This window comes from Taudactylus pleione, unplaced genomic scaffold, assembly GCF_031769625.1.
Source record: "Taudactylus pleione unplaced genomic scaffold, aTauple2 ptg000032l, whole genome shotgun sequence".
Classification (NCBI taxonomy): Eukaryota; Metazoa; Chordata; class Amphibia; order Anura; family Myobatrachidae; genus Taudactylus; species Taudactylus pleione.
In genome coordinates this window covers 10,878,207-10,898,508 of record NW_028284434.1, presented here as the reverse complement: position 1 = coordinate 10,898,508, position 20,302 = coordinate 10,878,207, and the positions used below count along the sequence as shown (strand labels likewise).

The following is a 20,302-nucleotide window of genomic DNA, read 5'->3' as shown; positions in this document are numbered from 1 at the left end:
ACCTGCAGCATGTGGCACACTGTGAAAACTTTGCAGACAGTTTTAAAGTTATTTACTTTTTTTTATTTTTCTGAGCAAGCAGCGCTAGGCATCCTGAAGGACGCCTGCGCTGCTGCTCCATTACCCCAGCTCCTGGCGTGCTGATGCTGATTTTAAGAAAAGCCCTTGGTCCGGAATTGGGCAAGATAGTGGCTATGGTTGCAGCATCTAAGACTGCTCGTCATCCTTCTGGTGCAGCCCCTAGGCGATCTTCTAATTTTTGCTCCTTTTGTCTGCAGGGAAAAGCCAAGGGCCTGTCATTCACTAGGTCCCAAGGATCTTCTGCTAAAGATTCTAAGCCAGCAAGTAAGCAACCCTGGTCTACCAGGCGCACGGCTGCTAAGCCAGCCAACAAGCCTGCTGCATGATGGGACGGGCCTTCACCTGGGGGACAACAGCGTGGGAGGCTGGCTTCTTATTTTTTTCGAAATTTGGAGAGTGAGTACGACGGACGCCTGGGTAAGGGGTAGTCTCCCAGGGATACGCGTTGACATTTTGGGAGCACCCTCCAGCCTAGCTTTTTTCCACAGGTCTTCCTTTTGGATCAAGAAAAAGTAGCAGCACTGAGGGACTGTCTTCATGCTCTTCTGGCCTCCAACTTCATTGTTCCGGGTTCCTTTGTCTCAGCGGGCCACGAGCTTCTATGCCAACCTATTCCTGGTGAGGAAGCCAAACTGTTCCTTCTGGCCATTTCTCAACTTAAAGTCACTCAACAGGTACTTGAGAATTTCCAAATTCCGCATGGAATTGCTTCGCTCCATCATACTAGCTATGGAGCCAGGGGACTTCATGGCCTCCTTAGACATCCAGGATGCCTATTTGCATGTTCCCATACATCTGTCATCAGCGATTCCTCAGGTATACGGTCCAGGAGGATTATTTCCAATTTCTAGCTTTGCCGTTTGGACTTTCCACGGCTCCTCGTGTCTTCATGAAGGTCATGGCGGCTCATCTTTGGAGCAGGGGAATCAAAATATTTCCTTATCTGGACGACTTGCTTCTCCTGGCCTAGTCTCAGGAGGTTCTTAGAGAGCATGTTCGGGTCACAGTGAATTTTCTCCAGGCTCACAGTTGGGTCATTAATTGGAAAAAATCCTCTCTGACTCCCTCTCAGGAAATGGTGCATTTGGGGACCTTGCTGGACTCCAGGGCTTAGCAGGTGTTCCTCCCGGCAGACATTGTTTGGGACTAACAGCCCAAAATTTGTTTGTTTCTGCATCACCGCCAGGTGTCTATTCACTCTTGCATGCAGATTTTGGGCTCTCTGGTCTCTACTTTCTACATGGTGTAGTATGTCCAGTTTCATTAACTGCTTCTCCAGTTGGAGATTCTAGACCGGTGGGACAAATCCCATATACTGCTCAGGTCCCAGATGATTGTTCTCGCTCAGGAAGTGCGTCACTCCCTCTTTTGGTGACTTCAGGATTCTCATCTGACCAGGGGACGTCCCTTTTAGGTTTAGGACTGAGTCCTCCTCACCGCTGACCTAGTCTCCGGGGGTGTGGAGCGGTATCTTGTCAGCAGACTTTTTGGGGTCAGTGGTCGGCTCAGGAGAGCCAATTGCCGATCAACTTTCTGGAACTCCGAGCGGTTTACTAGGCTCTGTGTCCGGCTTTGCGTCTTCTTAGTCACCCTGTCCAGGTAAAGTCCGACAATGCGACGGCTGTCGCCTACAAAAACCATCAAGGAGACACTCGCAGTCACCCCACCATGAGAGAAGTCAGTCACATTCTCCTGTGGGTGGTAAGGCATCTTCTGTCCCTGTCAGTGGTTTACATTCCCGGAGTTCAAAATTTGGAAGCAGACTTACTAAGCCGCCAGGATGTTCATTCGGGCGAATGGGCCCTACATCTGGACGTCTTTCAACTCCTGGTTCTTCGCTGGGGCTTGACGGACATCGACATGATGGCGTCTCGACACAATCACCAGGTTCAGAGGTACTGCTCTCACACCAGAGATCCGGTGACCTTTCTGGTGGATGCTCTGGCGGTTCAGTGGACCTTCCCATTCCTGTACAACTTCCCTCCAATCTCTCTAATTACCCGGGTACTCCGCAAATTGAAGTTGGAGGGCGGCACGGTGATCCTGATGGGTCCCGATTGGCAGCAAAGAGCGCGGTACTCAAATCTTCAGGGCCTCTCCATTTACGCTCCTCTGCGTTTTCCACTGTTGCCAGATCTTCTGTTTCAGGGCTCGTGCTTTTATCCGGATCTGGCCCGTCTCGCTTTGACGGGGTGGCTCTTGAAACATCCGACTTGAGAGCTAAGGGGTTCTCCAGGACTGTTATTAACGCTATGCTCAATGGCCGAAAGCCCTTTTCTACTAGAATTTACCATCAGGTTTGGAGGACTTACTTTGACTGGTGTTCGGCTAAGAATCTTAACCCCAGGTCATTCCGACTCTCTCTCATTCTCTCCATTTTGCAGACTGGGCTGGATTGAGGCCTCTGCCTTGCTTCTCTAAAAGTGCAGGTTTCAGCCCTTTCTATTCTCTATCAGAGACAGATTGCACTGTTGCCTGATGTTCGGACCTTTCTTCAGGGTGTCCTCAGCGTACAACCTCCATTTGTACAGCCGGTGGCTTCTTGGAATTTGTCTTTGTTTCTTGGGGCCCTTCAGTCTCCCCCTTTTGAGGACGGTGGACATTAGTTGGCTTACTTGGAAGACTGTCTTCCTTCTTGCCATAGCTTCTGCCCGGCGGGTGTCGGACTTGAGTGCATTGTCCTGTCGCTCTTCATTTCTAATCTTCCACCAGGACAGAGCGGTCCTTCGAACACAACTAGGCTACCTTCCTAGAGTTGTTTCCAGGTTCCGGATTCTTCTCCAGAGGAGGCCTCATTGGATGTCATGCGGGCTCTCCGGATTTATGTGGACAGGACAAAGGACTTGCGTAACACAGATGGTTTCTTTGTCCTGTTTGATCTTTGCAAAACGGGGCTAGCCGGCTACTAAGCAGTCGCTGGCCAGATGGATCCATTTGACTATTCGCCATGCTTATGCTATGGTGGACCTTCCTGCACCATCCGTGGTGAGGGCTCATTCAAACTGTTCGGTGGGAACTTCGTGGGCAGTGTGGTGTGGTGCTTCTGCGGAACAGCTGTGTAAGGCGGCCACGTGGTCCTCTGCCAAAACATTCCTGAAGTTCTATTCCTTTGACACCTTCACCACCCCTGATGCAGCTTTGCAGCCCAGGAGCGTCCCCTCCCTTAGGGGTTTACCTTTTGGACGTCCCAGCATAAAGCCTCTGTAGGAAAAAGAAAAGGAGATTTTATGTACTTACCGGTTAAAAACTTTTATTCGATTCCATAGGGGACACAGGGCTCCCACCCTGACGCACCTGGCTTGTGGGGCTTTGCGCTGCTTCCGGTTTTCCTGTTCACATTTCCTGTGTGTTTGGACTGAAGTGCGTGCAGGTCTTCCTTTTTGCTTCTTGCTTTAGGCTTGTTAACTTAACAGAAGTGGCTGGGGGCAAGGTATAGGGGAGGGAGGAGCCTGGGCTGTGATGAACAAAGTTCACTGTGTGGTGCCCAGACTCCATCCCACCAGAGTAGAGCCTGTGTCCCCTATGGAATCGAAGAAAAGGATTTAACAGGTAAGCACATAAATCTCCTTTTTCATTCATTTTCTTCTGTTATCGCCACCCTGAGATGCAGGTCTAGTGTTGCAGCAATACACGTCCTGGCTTGGTAAATGGGCCTTCCTATGGTTGGCATTTCTAAGTTATTGCTGGCAATCCTCAGCAAGTCTTATTGATCGCAGGTGATTACCCCTTGATCCATAAAGAGAAGAACTATAGGATCTTATTCAGAGGTGGGAATAAAGAAAAAACAGAGCAAGTAACTTGTAACCTTGGTAAAACCATGTTGCGCATCAGGTAGGCCAGATGTAAAATGTACAGAGATTTTGATTTGGAAGAGGAAAGTCTAAACTCACATCTAAATTGCAGTGTAACAATAAAGCTGCTCAGCATTTGTGGGCTACATGCGAAAATAGCCAGTGTCTACCCTGCATGCAAAACAATAAATGTGTTTGCACCCCTTGCTTTGCAACATGGTTTGTCCAGATGCACAGTTACTTGCTCTTTTGAGTTGGCTTGCGGTCAGAATCCCGACGCCGGCATCGTGACCGGGTTAGGATACCAGCGCCTGTCTGTAAGTATCCTACCCCTGAACCTAACTCTCCACCCCCCACCCCACCCCCCCATAGCCTAAACCTAACCTTCCCCTCCCCTAGTGCCTAACCCCACTACTTACCGTTGGGATGCCGACAGTCGAGATGCTGGTGCCGGATTCTGAACTGTGTAGTGATTCTGGCGCCGACATTCTGAGCGCCAGCATCCCGACAGCCGGGATTTAAACTTAATCACGCTTTTTTTGCTTTACTCCCACCTCCGAATCAGGCCCATACTGGAGCCAGAAAGAACACCCCGATTAGTCAGCAATAGGACTTTGATAAATACACCCCCCACCCAAGTGCTTTTTCGGACATCTGCAAGGTACCACAATGCATTCATCATCTGCCACTGACTAATACGATCACAGTACCACACTTTTTTCTGTTTCCATTATGTCATAAACTCTCTTAACTCCGCCTCAAGGTTTACTAGTAACTAGTTTATTTTGCTCTGAATGTTTATAGCTTTCGTGAATTTCTTTCATGCAAGATTTAAAGTAACAATAGGAAAAACTCATTCTTGTCATTTCTGCCATTCCTCTGTAGGGTTTATGGTTAGCAAAGTGTATGACTGGCTGTGCGGCTGGCTCTTGTGATAATCCATATTCTTTCCTAGTAAGCACTTTAAGCGCAAAATTAATTTAACGCTTTCATGACTTCAGGAAAGTTCTTGGACTCTACTTATTTTAATGGATTTACTGGTCATAGTTATCAACATCTGTAAGCAGTTGCCCTGGACATTTATACATACACTAGCTGTGTCACCGACAGGCTGCTATGTAGCTTACCCTGTTCAAGTGGTGTGCGGTATAAAAGATCAACAATGTAAAGGTTGACATGCAATGTGTCGGCACCAGATGGTCAGCATGCAATAGGTTGGCAGGTTCAAATTGTCAACGTTTTTTGTTTTTTTTTGTAATTTAACACTAACTGGTGCCTAACCTTAACCTTCCCCCGAGTGCCTAACCCTAACCTTAAATGTTGAAAAACCATAAGTCGACCATTTTGTTGACCATTTGAACCTGTCAACCTTTTGTCAGTTGACCTATTGCATGTTGACCATTTGGTGTCGACCCATTGACCTTTACATTGCCTATCTTCCATCTGGATACCATTCAAGTGGACAAAGCCCCAAAGCACCTCTCCCCCACCCCTTACCAGCCGCGCGCATTTCACACCTATTAGTTGCATTGATTATGTTAATAAATGTTGTGGTTTTTTTATTGCTTAGCTTTAACTTGACGGATCGAGATGACGCAAAGTGCAGGTTATTTCTAGGAGTTTCCACTACACAATGAGGCAGTTTTCATGAAAATCGGGTCAGTCGTATTTGCGCCAACTTGGAACAAATAGCAGACACAACGTTCTTATTATATTCGTATAGATTACAGTCATGCTCTGTGGTATTGAAGGTTCTCTCAATATGTCTAAACCTATAAAAGTGTAGAAAATGAATATAGACCAGAAAGAAACTGTCTTAATCCTATTATTCAATAATATATATATATATATATATATATATATATATATATATATCCACTCGGGCGGCATTCCCAACAAGTAGCACAATGTGTCCCTGGTGCCCTCCGTTAGGACTATCAACTGATGGTCCACAATACAATACCAATTCGGCAGCACTCGGGTAAATAATCAATCAGGAAAATAGGTTAATATCACTAACGTTTTCGGAACCCTTTTAATGCCCTATCATCAAGGTCAAATACATACATACATTGACAACTTACTTATACCTGCGTCCTACCGCGTGATGTCTAGCGCCCGGGGGCGAGTCGCATCCTGATGACATCATCAAGCCCAGCAACCACCAATGCGTCACCTGACCTCGAACGGTGTAGATGCACCTGGATAGCGTCAACTATGACGATGGGCAGCCCCGGACATGTACCATAACAAAATATAAACCTGAAGGACAGGACAAAATAGTATCCCCCTATAACAATATACTAAAAATATGCCGCAAGCATCTAATAGTAATACGGTATTAGTACTAGTATTAGTGATAATAGTAATAGTCATAACAAGCCTTCAATCATACTACAGCAGTGGTCCTCAGGACCCCACACAGATCACATTTTCCAGGTTACCCAACAGGTGTACTCATTACTTACTAACACATTTTTAAAAAATCCTGAGGACCGAGTTTGAGAATCACTGCTGTAGGATGATTGAAGGCTTGTCCTACAGGATATATGCACTAAAAATATATTTTTTTTAAATCAAAATTGAAATGTGTGTGTGACGCAATTATTTAGTTTTTGGCTTAGGTGAGATTTGAAAAAAATAAATAAAAATGAATGTGTGTAGCCAGATTTACGTTGTATCCTTCACATACAAATAATGGAGACAGACATTTTGTGGCCCGAGTCGATAGCCAAGAGATTGCTGGCTACCAGATTGCAGGGAAATCCACTGAGACAAGTACAGTTATGCCAGGAAAAGATCAATTAGGCCCTGGTACTAGAGGAGACGTGGCCAAGTCCTGTTGCAAATACTGGGCCTTCCTTCTGAAGAAGCTGCACTCTGCCCGGATCGGGAATGCACACTGAGTGTGGTGGGAGTGAGACCATGCCACATTGGGGAATGATTATACCTCCCTGACAGACTTGGGTAGTCTGTACCTTGCCACCCTCACTGGGCATGAGATTTTTATTTACTAAACCAACTTTCATGAGAATACAGACACTTGTGCCTCATGCCTCAGTGACATTCGTTTCTAGGGAATCGGTAGACTGCATTGTCACTATTGGCTGAGCCCACAAAGTGGCTGCTTCCACTGAGCGGATAATTTTTTCACTTTAATTGATGTTGTCCAGCACAAAAACTCCCAGCGAATCTTGGCCTGTTAGTGGCAGCAGTAAACTGTGGACAAAGGTCATTCATAAGACTGAAGTAATCTCTCACAGAAGGTTCCTCACCTTTCATTATGGTCTTGGTGATTAGACTGGACCCCTAAACCGGCATGTTGGCACCTAGAAGGGTTAATAAAATGCATGTATATAAGTAGGTGGGTAGAAAGCGGTGGAACATTTTTACAACCTGCTCATAATGTTAATCTCATGAAAGATTTTAATTCCCATTCTAACTGTTTAATCTGATTATGGACTAGAGGTTACTCAAGAAGCTGCATTGCTTATCCCCAGGTGATGTATTTACATTTTATTAAACCTACAGCTGGTCTGATGCTGAAGTATACTCTGCTCTGTGATTACTCAGATGCTGTACTGTCCACACACAATTGTCCTTTCAGCAGATATTTACTTTTGTGGTTTTCTTTGTAGATATAAACAATGCTTACCTCTAAATTTCCATTATTAGAATGTAGTATAGTCAGATACCTCCATAGGCTTTTTGTTTCTTGTGAGCCTGGGACGTTGAATGAAGAAGATATCTGAGTTAATAAAAGAGCAAATATCACTCCGCTTGCTTCTTAAAGCATTATACCTCCATTTTTACTTCTCAGTTGCTAGGTAAACAGGTTCTGAATGTGCAGTACTGAAATTAAACTGTGAATTGTTGTTGGATGACTGGAACACAGAAATTGCCGTTACGCAATCATGTGTTTGAATTATCAGCGTATATTATATGAATGAAGCTCTAATTGCAATGAATGCACACAATGTGGTGTCCCCTTGGATGTGCATTAAAAAATAGTTGTTATAAAATGATTGAAGGTTCCCTGGGAGCTGGGAATCACAAAAACAATATGGAGGACAAGCGGCGGGATAGCATCTAGAGGGGGTTTGTATATGTATCCTCTTTCTTCATAAACATATCTTATTCTCTGTCTGCTTGACACCAAAATTGCACATTATCATATTCTTTTGTAGCATAGTAATATTATTTTACATTTTTTTATATATGCCTAAGGAAAGAGGAGACCTCTGAATTTCAAGTGCTACATACACCTCAGCGATAGGTTTCCAGAGTACTCTGAGAATTGTTGGACTGCTGTACAATCAGTACTCTTGACACGTATGGTATCGGCGTTCTGATGATGACAGGATGATTGATCGTTGATCAGATGCTAGGGGAGAGTATCTCCAGTGGTGCAAATAGTTGTAGAGTTAATGGTCATGTACCTTCCATGACCAAATGCATTTAATGATGGCCTATACTGATGTCAGATGCTAGCGAGAGGCCGAATAGTGTTGGGACAACTGAGTGTAGCATCTTATTACACTACAAAGAGATCTCTTGGTCCACTTTAATGTCTGGTGGTTGTAGCTCTTTCTGGGACCAATCCTGAAGGACAGGAGTAAGCTGTAGTTTCCTATGGGCCTGGCTGCCCTAACTAGTGACGGATATATAAGTGTATTTATTGGTTTTAAATGTTGTTTTTGCGGTTATTGACACATCACTATGCTTAAGGCACTATGCTGTTATCAGCAAGTGGTGTTGAGTATTTAAAATGCAGAAAGACAATAATCATGATTATACTCCCTTCATCTCTTGTCAAAATTCTGACCATAAAATTTAGATGGCATTCTGGGGGCATCAATTTGATTAAAGTGTTGACAGTCACACTGCGTAATAGAGGGATGCTGACCCCTATATCCTGCCCCTGGTATGGTATGGCTGGTGCCACCTTTATCAGCTTCTTTGAGTATCTTACAGTGCACAGATGCCATACAACGGACCATTGTGATTTTGCAATTTGGGATGGGATGATTTGTACTACTGTATGATATTTAGCTCATTTTGGAGTTTAATACATTCTGCCCTAAAGAACAAAGTATCTGAGGAAAAGCACATTATCAGGGCTTGCTGGGACTTTTAGTGCCACACACCTGGTTAAACATGACCTGGTTTCTGCCTGATGTGCACAGCAAATGGTGTTTAGATGCTTGGATAGTAGCCTGACAGGTACATACAGCAGTATTCTTCATTTTCTCTATATAATAAATAGTTGTGTTGGCTTTAGGAAATGTCTTATGTGAAATGAAGCTCACAGGACGCCAAGAGTTGTCCATGTGCCAGCATGTCCTTAAATATTCGTCTTGCATTCAGTTGAATGGAAAAATACATAATGGGTAAAAGAAGCCAAGAAGCAGCTGAGCCAGTATGAGCAACTTGACTTCCTGATCACTTTAGTACAACAAGGTCACACCTTTCCATTTTCAGCAGGTGCGGTCATAGAGGAAATATAAATAAATGCCACAAAGCAGGTGATGGGTCTGTCACATTCCATCCTCTGGGCGGCAGGGGAAGTCATCTATCTACTTTTGTACATTTTGTTATAATGGTCGCTATTGTTACTGTTGTAGCAGGTGTCAAATGAGCAGAGAAGTGTACTTCGGTCTATTGCTGCGGGTGATCTTGTATAATAGAGAGTAATAAAAACCTTATGGTAAAAGTGAAAACCCCACCAAACTGACTCACAATGTGACTAATAATTTGCTATGTATGTTGCTTTGTTGCTGTTCTGGAGACTTTGGTGGGGGGAGGGGAGATTTTTTCTCATTGGTTCCCATGTCTTAGAGAGGGTGCAGTGCATTCCCAGCCCATGTAGTCAGTGACTTGATGGATATGTCACAGTAACTGCATTGCTGTGGGGTGAAAGGGGAGCTCTTCGAGAACATTCTACAAATACACCCTGCAGTCATTGTGGGCCTGCCAGGTCAGAAGATTCTCTGTTCTAGGTGGAGTTATCCTTTCATATAGCCATGGTTATTTATTATTTGTTGCTTTGCCTACCCTATTGTGATACCTTATATATCTCTGGTTCAGGGACATGTGGTAAGGTCAATGGCTGAGGAGGCACTGGCTATTATCAGAGCAATGTTGTACTGGGTTTAAATCGTGTAGTGTGTACCCAGCTTTACACAGAAGGTGACGGTCCCTGCATTGTGACGCGGTGCTAGCTGCTGTTACACAGTGATTTACAAGCCCCCTCCTCACCTTATTCTCCTTTGTGTATTTCCTCTGCATATTCCAATTTCCTTCCCCCCCTCAGTGCTGCGTCTGCTGAGCCCCGATGCCTGAGTACTTCCTAGACTGGTCACCTGATCGTCAGAGGTGTCCATTAGAGCTCAATGCACACCCCCTCACAGTGAGGCATGCCTCCACTAGCTCTTTTTCTCTGTGTTTTATTGGCTGCTTTGTGGCCCAGCCCTCAGCTCCAGGCAGTGTCTGAGTTATCAGATGAGGCTGAGCTCTTACTGTCTCATCTTTCATCTCTCCCTGTGTTTCCAGGGAGTGCTGCGATTTTAGTGACTTTTGCCTATTAAAACGATCAGAATAATACCAAGAAGAAACTTATCAGTTATAAATATCTTCTTTGTATTATTCTAATTATTTTTATAGTCAAAACTTTGTAGTCTGCCAGGGAGTATGACAGAGTTTGCCTACCCTGACTGCATGTCCCTGCTCTGGTTCTAGGCATAAACTATTGTAACTGGATTCAGGGGACAAAAGGAAGTGTTCACTTAATCCTCTTGCATTAGTATGGGCACTCCTATTTCCTGTAGAGCACACATGTATCTTCTAGAATCCTGTAATTATTATTTGAGAATAATGATGCCATGACATTTAATAAGACTTTTTTATTTTATACTATAATTGATCAGCAACTGGATAGCCACAGACTACTAACCTCTCTTCTATTATCATGAGACCTGTTGCTAGCATGAAACAGTGCCGATAGTGGCTAAGTTCAGGCTGCAAGACCCAGGGGTCTATTTACTAAGCAGTGTTAGGAGACCGAGTGAAAAGTGATAAGGTACCAGCCAATCAGCTCCCAACTGTCATCTCACAGCCTGTGTTTGAAAAATGACAGTTGGGAGCTGATTGGCTGGCACCTTATCACTTTTCACTCTGTCTCCTAACACTGCTTAGTAAATAGACCCCCCCAGTATTGTATCTCAGAAATGGAAGTATCATTTGTGTTTTAGTGCAATGCCCTATAGTCCAAATTTATATACGTAGAACTATTGTAGAATCTGTTATTAGACACGCATTTCAATTTACTATATACACCGATCAGCTATACCATTACAATAACTGACTGGTGAAGTGAATAAAGTTGATTATCTTGTTACAATGGCAGCTGTCAAGGGATGGGATATTTTAGGCAGAAAGTGAACACTCGGCGTGATTCAGCAAGGATCGCAACTGCGAATATGCACGCAAACGGCCAATTACTGCGCATGCGTCGCAGTGCGCAGACGCTCCACTGCGCACGCAGACCCATCACAGAGTGATTGACAGGAAGTGCCGTGTGGGGGAGGTGATGGAGTAGTCTGCGAAATGCAGATGTCCCAGTGCATTTGGATGCTGTTGCAGGGGCGTGCATTAATTAGCCACTACGATGCCGTACGCAGTTTGAGGCCTCATAGTGTGCAATGAAGTTAGCAATTTCTGAGTAAGGTCAGGGCTTGTGAAAGTGTGCGTGAGGCTACGATGGTACTCGATTGTACAGATGGTTTCGCAGTCTTGCTAAACATTACGGATGTGTGTAAGGAAAAGTGGGCATCTCTGTGTAGTGCAGCGGTGGCATAGTGATCTCAATGGATTATCATACTATCGCAGATGAACTGCATGCATAATCGTTATTGCATTCGCAGTTGCGTTCCTCGCTAAATCAGGCCCTCAGTTCTTAAAGTTGATGTGTTGGAAGCAGGAAAAATGGGCAAGTGTAAAGGATCTGAGTGACTTTGACAAGAGCCAATTGTGATGGCTAGACGGCTGGGTCAGAGCATCTTCAAAACGTCAGGTCTTGTGGGGTGTTCCCGGTATGCAGTGATTAGTACCTATGAAGTGGTCCAAGGAAGGTCAACTGGTAAACCAGCGACAAGGTAATGGGTGCCCAAGCCTCAATGATGCGTGTGGGGACGAAGGCTAGACCATCTGGTCCAATCCCACAGCTCTAGCACAAATTACTGAAGAGAGTTAATGCTGGCTATGATAGGTGACAGAGCACACAGTACATCATAGTTTGCTGCATAGCCGCAGACTGGTCAGATTTCCCATGCTGATCCATTGTCCACTGCAGAAAGCTCTTACAATGGGCACGTGCGCATCATAACTGAACCATGGAGCAATGGAAGAAGGTGGCCTGGTCTGATGAATCACATTTTCTTTTACATCATGTGGACGGCTGGGTGTGTGCTTAGTTTTCCTGGGGAAAAAATTACACCAGGATGGGGAGAAAACAAGCCTGCAGAGGGAGTGTGATGCTTTGGGCAATGTTCTACTGGGAAACATCTCTGGTCCTGCCATTCATGTGGATGTTACTTTGACACCTATCACCTACCTAAACATTATTGCAGACCAAGCACACCCCATCATGGTAAATGCATTCCCTGATGGCAGTGGCCTCTTTCAGCAAGATAATGCGCCCTCCACACTGCAAACATTGTTCAGGGATGGTTTGAGGGAATCCCGACGCCGAAAGACTGGCAGCTGTGAGGATTCCAAAAGGGGATTTAGGTAAGTAAAACTAACCCTGTCCCCCACCCTAACCTCCCCCCCTAGTGCCTAACCCTATCCCCCCCCTAAGTACCTAACCCCTGGTCCCCGCAGCCTAAACCTAAGTCTTCCGGGGGGGGGTGCCTAACCTCCCCCTGTGGGTGCCTAACCCTCCCTTCCCCTAGCCTAACCCTTCTGGGGGGTGCCTAACACTAAGTCCCCCCCCCCCCCCCTCCCCTGCAGCTGTCCACACCCGCCGCCCAGCTTACCTTTGTCCGGTATGCTGGGCTCCCGGCGTAGGGATAATGATAGGCGTCGGGTTTCGATGCCTATCATTGGACCCCTGACGGGATTAGACAGTCAGGAAGCCGGCGGTCGGCATTTCGACTGTCGGCTTCCTGACTGCATCCCCGTTTAAGTAACATGACAGAGTTCTAGGTGCAGACTTGAAGGCCCCACCTCGCAACTTATAGGATCTGATGCTAACGTCTTGGAGCCAGATCCCACAGGACACCTTCAGAGATCTTGTGGAGCCCATGTCTCAGAGCTGTTGTGGCGGCACGAAGGGAACCTGCACAATATGAGGCTGGTGGTTTTATTGTTATGGCTGATCGGTGTATACATTATAAGGGTATCATATGACCCATGTAAATCCAGAGAAGTATGGAATATACATTTAATGCAGCATGGTTACTTGTATCTTGCATAGCCTAACTGCAGGCATGCAAATGCTGGTTTAGTTACTTGCATCATAGAAATGTAACCTGAATTATAGGAACAATGTATATAAATATGTTACTGTAGTTTCCAGATAAAAACAAAATATATTTATTTATTGATTTATTTTATTTGTGAATGATACAGTTTGTGTGTGTATTATATATAATTTTTTATTTTTTTGTTTGTTTTAACAGGTCTGGTCCTTCTGGAAATCTCTAGTGTACACAAAAAGTTAAATGACAGCCTCGAAGAAAATGTACGTAACTTGGTGTTGTTATATTATGAACTTTCTGTTCTACAGCATGTCAGTTCCTCTCCCTAAGCAGGCTTACATAATAGCATGGTGCATACCCTAATGCTATTGCTGTAGTAACCAGTCACACGGTCACTAGACCAGAGGTGTGCAACATTTGGGGTCCCCAGATTGTCATATACAGTATGCAGTACACCTCTTCTTGGGTCCAAAAACGGTGGCATTTTGACACCCTGAATATTTTATTTATTATTTATAATGTTGCCCTCATCTAAATCCAAGGTAATGTCTGACTTCATGCTGTACAGTACATTGGGGTAGATGTACTAAGCCTAGGAGAGTGATAAAGTACAAACCAATCAGCTCCTGTCACTTTACAGACTGTTTGAAAAATGTCAGGAGCTGATTGTTTGGTACTTTACCACACTCCACTTTATCACTTTTCAAGGCTTAGTACATTTCCCCGGTTTTGTTTCACCTGCTCTTTGCTATTACAACTGTAAATGTTTTTGTCGTAGATGCAATGCAGTCTTTGAAGCAATAATGCCGATATTTCCTATTCTTACAGTTCCGGAAGTTCCACAGAGAAATCGTTGCAGAGTTAGAAAAGAAGACAGAACAAGATGTAAAATATATGAATGTAAGTCATCTATTATCCTGAACAGTACATGGACTCTTTGCTCTCCATTCCCTTCAATATGTATAGAACTCTCTGCATTATTATGTTTGCTTCCAACAGCTTCTCTCCGGCTGCTGAATTATACGACCATGCTGTACATGTTAGTGCTTTGTGTTACAGTAAGCTTTGTGTTGTGTCCAGTTTTATTTAAAAGCAATGCTTGAAGTTCTAGCTCTATGGCAGAGTCGGCTGGTTGTTGCGGAGCAGGGGGTCTCATTTGTAGGTCATTTCCAATGGTTAAAGGATTCTCAATATATTTTTGCAGTTTTTAGTGTCTGTGCCGTAATGTTCACTGACAGTTGGGGGATTTTATACGTCGGTTACGCTGGACCTACCTCAGTGACTGGCAGTGATTCAGCTCTGGGCCGCTCCTGCCCATATACAGTACAGCTGAATAGTATAATAAGGGGTATATTTACTAAAGTGCAGGTTTTTACAAGTGGAGATGTTGCTCATAGCAGCCAAACAGATTCTACTTATTTAGCACCTTCTAGAAGATAATAGCTAGAATCTGACTGGTTGCTATGGGCAACATCTCCACTTCTAAAAACCTGCACTTACTAATATACACCTAAGAGTTGGTGACAGTTGTTATTTTCTGTCTCCCAATATTGATTCTTGAAGTTGCATATTGTGAGTAGCAGAATTGCAGCATTTGCAGGTCTCCCATCAATCAGGTGCTCTGTCTATGGAGAAATATATTAAAGGAAATCTGTCTCTCTCTAGTCTAATAGTCCAACTCATCCTTCCAAGTCAAGCAGATCAGACTTCACTATGGTCACTTGTGTGCCTGCTTTCTCTGCTGTGCGGTCAGGGTGATGCTGATCCTGCCTCACTATGGTCACTTGTGTGCCTCCTTCCTCTGCTGTGTTGTCAGGGTGATGCTGATCCTGCCTCACTATGGTCACTTGTGTGCCTCCTTCCTCTGCTGTGTTGTCAGGGTGATGCTGATCCTGCCTCACTATGGTCACTTGTGTGCCTCCTTCCTCTGCTGTGTTGTCAGGGTGATGCTGATCCTGCCTCACTATGGTCACTTGTGTGCCTCCTTCCTCTGCTGTGTTGTCAGGGTGATGCTGATCCTGCCTCACTATGGTCACTTGTGTGCCTCCTTCCTCTGCTGTGTTGTCAGGGTGATGCTGATCCTGCCTCACTATGGTCACTTGTGTGCCTCCTTCCTCTGCTGTGCGGTCAGGGTGATGCTAATCCTGGAGAATATAGATTATACAAACTGAATTTGCTGCCCTCTGGTGAACAAACTGGATTCTTGTCAGGGTGTTTTTTTTTAACTACATGCTGCACAGAGCACTTTATAAAATGCCATCAGAGGCCCTGGTGACTCTTTAAATTTAATTGATTTTGAAAGTAACTAGAACACTCTGTAGTACCTGCTTGACGGCTGTTCTATAATTCTGTTGTTGTCAGTCCAGCAACTAGCACAAACAATACTGAATCAGATGACAGAAGTAGTAAAACCATTACATGACATCAGAGGACTTGTTGACATAAGCTCTTTAAAATGCCTGGGGCCAAAACAGACATTTGTGGTATGGATCTGCACTTTAACTGTACAGCTGACCCAAGCTTATTATTTTGTTATTGTCAGGCAACGCTAAAACGATACCAGACGGAACATAGACATAAAATGGACTCGCTGGAGAAATCGGAGGCAGAACTGAAGAAACTCAGGAGAAAGAGCCAAGGGACGAAAAATGCTAATAAATATGATATGAAGGAAACAGAGGTTTGTGACCTAATACGGATGATGTTCCCTTTCTGGGCATTCCTCATGATGAAAACCCTCACAAATACAATTTAGTCTCCATACAGGAACTAATTTTCTTACACACCTATTGTATAGAACAGAAAGTGAGGGAGGCTATATTTCACCTGTACGAGGAAGCAGATTACTCATGCCCCATGTCCTTGCTGTAACGTTCTGTATAGTACAAGGGCCGACTGGTCGGGACTTGAGAGCTGCAGTCTACTAAATTAAGGTCTATGCTGTAGTTGCCTGTAGGGCAAATAAGATCTGATCAGTGATTATCAGATGGCCAGCATTGGGCATGTACCGACATAAACATGTTAACTCATTCACGTATAACCAAAACTTTGCTGATCAATATGACCTCTTCAATCACCTTTTCTTCCACAGTCTTGTCATTGATCTCGGTAAAGCTGATTGTGTAGGTTATATGTAGAATACTAGTGAGGGAGATTCAGTTAGCAACAAGGTTCCGTCAGAACTGTGCACACTATAGAACTCTGGTTATCCAGAAGTAAACTTGGTAGAGCAAGGTCTTACCCACAATGTGCACAGTCGCGTATTGCGTCCGCATCTCGCAGTTAGTTGATCTTCCCTGTATGTATGGGAGCATAGATCTTAGCTAGACTTCTGAATGATGTGCCGTTGAGCTATAAATCTTTATCTTCTCTACTCTTAGTACTTGAATACCATTACTTCCCGTCAGAGTGACGTCCAGAAATTTATAGCTGAGGGCTGCAGGGAAGCATTGCTGGAGGAGAAGAGGCGTTTCTGCTTCCTAGTGGACAAACATTGTAATTTTGCTAATTATCTTCATTACTACCACATACAGGTAAGATGGCTAATAATGTTTGTTTGTGGCAAAAGAACTTTATTACTTTAAGCTGGGTTCGCGCCATACGATGGTGCGACCCAGCGACGGCGCGATGTGGTGTACGACGGCGCAATGTGTTGTTACACTCTGCATCTTACAGTGCCACGTCGTTCAGCGCAGCGCCCAATTTGCTGTGCAGCACAGAAGATGGGATGATGCAATGAATGATCGCCACTATACGATGTGTACGATATATATCGGTACGATACATCGTATAGTGTGTGCCCAGCTTAAGAAATGACCATTACTTCCCATATCCCAACACCCTTCATTGCTGTACATTTTCTGAAGTTTACAAATAATGTGTTTTGCAAACCGAGCACAATTTGTAGAGTGAAATACATATTTTATGGGTATTGAGAAATATGTTTGAATACATATGTGTCCTCATTCACCTAGTGTCTTTACACCATATGGAGCTACTTTGACGCCCCACCACGGGTAGCGATATGTCCTTGAGTTGCGTCATAGCCGCACATAAAGATGTTTACCAGGGACTCTAGAGAGAACACTTTTGCTGCATAGGAATTGTTATAAAGTCGCAGATTAAGCATAATAAGGAGGCATGGCGCGTCCACTGGATGTCGAACTTGTCTTTTGCGGTCTGCACCCAGATTTGCAGTTTAGGGAGAGATTTCTCAATACTTGGAGAGAGATAAAGCCCTTAGCAACCAATCAGCTTCTAACTGTCATTTTTCTAGCACAGTCTGTAAAATGTCAGAAGCTGATTGATTTGATACTTTATCTCTCGCCAAGATTTGATAACTCTCCCCCTTAGTCGCATACAGAAAAACATTTAATGCCAGCCCCAGTAGTGTACCCTTGCATTGTACCTTTGTCGCTACTAAAATGCATATTTTAGGAAAAAGTGGTCTGGCGCAGCTACAGCAAGTTGCAAAGTCTGTGTGACCACATCTGTACCTAGAAGGCATTTTCATCATGATGATCAGGGCCAGCCCTAACCAATGTGGTGCCCTAGGCAAGACTTTGGCTGGTGCCCCCTAGCAGATAATCCCACAAGACTGCACTCTTCAGACACACTCCACCACCTCTTCAAACATTATACCGAATTTTCACTTACCTCTTAGGTGTTCCTCCCTTTTCTTTCTTCCTCTTCTTTCTTAATTTAGGAGTCTGGCAGAGGACATATAATTGTGATTCGTTTGCCTCCATTTTAAGTTATCTATCGTATCTCTCTCTCTCGACAGATATGTAACTACATGTACGTACAACACAGAACTTGCACTGATCCAGTTACTACCCACCTCACATCACCACATACTGCCACCTTCACTGCCAGCCTCACAGAACAGCACCCCTCTCCCCTCTTACATGGCATATACATTGTGCAATATGCACCGTGCGACGTGACGGGATCCGACATCAGACGTATCAGGCAGTCCCCACACACGAAGCGATCCGGGGGCTGACCACCCAATATGACTTCTCCCCCCTTCCCCACCCATATATCGCTGCATGGGATCGCACATCGCATCCCCAGACCAACTGAACCTGCAGTAAGATCTGGGGGTGCGATATACGACCCCACGGGAGCGCACACTGGCCGATATCATGCCCATACACGGTGCGATACAGCAGCAATATCGATCCAATCCGTCGGATCGGCTGCTATATCGCACCGTGTATGGGCTGCTTTAGCACAGCACCCCTCATCCAAAACAGCACCCCTTTCTCAGCACAGCACCCTTGACCACATTATGCACCCCTTATCCAGCACAGTCAGCTCCCCTCATTCAGCACAGCACCCCTCAGTCACCCAGCACAGTCAGCACCCCCGGCCAGGATGGCCTCTATGCACCCCTTTCCTAGCACAGTCAGCACCTCTGTCATCCAGCAGCGCCCCTCTACCAACTGAGAGCTCAGCTGACTTAGGGCCCCATTTATCAACGATGCATAAACCCATTAGCGCTCGCTAAATGGCTTATATCATCCTTTCTGTATTCAAAAAATAGCGGTAATCTAAGATTACAGCCGTATGTCACAGCATCGCTATCGCCATCTTTAGATGGTGACAGTCATGCTGTCCCCATTACACTGCCAGATCCCCGTCGGGTTAAGTGGCATGCACATGCGCAGACGGACCGTTGCACATGTGCATTACACAGAAGGTCGTTGCTGGCAGCGTTAGGCTGCCAGCAGCTCAGCGGAAGACCTTGCCCACGAGGAAGACATCGCTGGACTTTTCCGGAGGGATAAGTATAGATAAACACCAGTGACATTTTCGTTTGTATCACTGCGATACTAAATGAAAAATGCCGCTGGTGTTTAGCTTCATTAATAAATGGGGCTCTTAGACTCACTCTCTTAAGGTCCAGGGAGGCAGTCGTGGCCACCCCTGCTTGTTTTCCAGCTCCTGGACCGTCCCTGCTGCACGTGAGGGGCGCTGGGCGGCTGATGGAGGTGGAGCCATGAGGAATAGCTGCAGCTGGGCATGCACATCATGCCCTCCTATGGCCATCCTGAAATGATCATTTATGAAATGACATCCTCACTTGTTTATGCAACGCTGTTTTGTTTTCCTGTCAGGCTGCGGATTTACTGACCGTTAAAATCCCCAAGTGGCAGGAAACATGCAGTGACGTCTCCCAAGTTCCGGAAAACGTAAATAGTATAATCCAAGATATGAAGACTCCCGGAACAACGCCGATATCTGGAACCCCCGAACCATCTCCACTTATGGACAAGAAAGCTCTGGTACAGAACCACCGTAACACGCACTGTACATCATTGGCTGGTGACTTCTCCCCAGAATAGATGTGTCCTGTCCTGCTTCCTGATAGATGCTAAATGTTATATGCATTTCTAACACATACTGGTGACATTGGCGATAATAAATATATAGATGTGTGTTGCTGAGGTGAGAGAGGTGCAGGTCTTAAAGATGATAGGGGGAGATGTATCAAATCTTGTAGAGAGATAAAGTGCAAACCATTCAGCTCCTAACTGTCATTGTGTAGATTGTGTTTGAAAAATGACAGGAGCTGATTGGTTGGTACTTTCTCTCTCAACTTTATCGTTCTCCAAGATTTGATACATCTCCCCCATAATTCATTACAGGCCAGACCTTTGCTTACTTGGCTCCACTTTGTTTTGTGTTTTCAGTTACTGTGTCCATGTAGATACAGCATAACCTTCTTTTGTGAAATAAATATTATTTGTGAGAAATTGGAATGGGTTATGTCAGTATTGATACCCGATAAATGGAATGTGCTATGGAGATGCCTCCCAGACTAGGTTGTAGCCACCACAAGAAAATTACCTGCTTTAATTAGTCCAAGCCTTACCCACAGGAGCCAAATTCCTTGTACTGCATTGAGTCATGCCTCATTTTAATGTATACATCTCTCTGTCCTGT

The 20,302-nt window shown here is 44.8% G+C and overlaps 1 protein-coding gene across 1 annotated transcript in view; it reads left to right on the top strand.

Annotated features, from left to right (window-relative positions):
* BAIAP2L1 (BAR/IMD domain containing adaptor protein 2 like 1) overlaps nt 1–20,302 on the top strand; it is a 132,769-nt gene that overhangs the window by 99,583 nt on the left and 12,884 nt on the right. Inside the window, exons 4-8 of the mRNA XM_088451969.1 lie at nt 13,553–13,614; nt 14,180–14,251; nt 15,894–16,031; nt 16,732–16,884; nt 19,474–19,641. Of these exons, the coding sequence (XP_088308095.1) occupies nt 13,553–13,614; nt 14,180–14,251; nt 15,894–16,031; nt 16,732–16,884; nt 19,474–19,641 (593 nt within the window). The remainder of the gene's footprint in view (nt 1–13,552; nt 13,615–14,179; nt 14,252–15,893; nt 16,032–16,731; nt 16,885–19,473; nt 19,642–20,302) is intronic.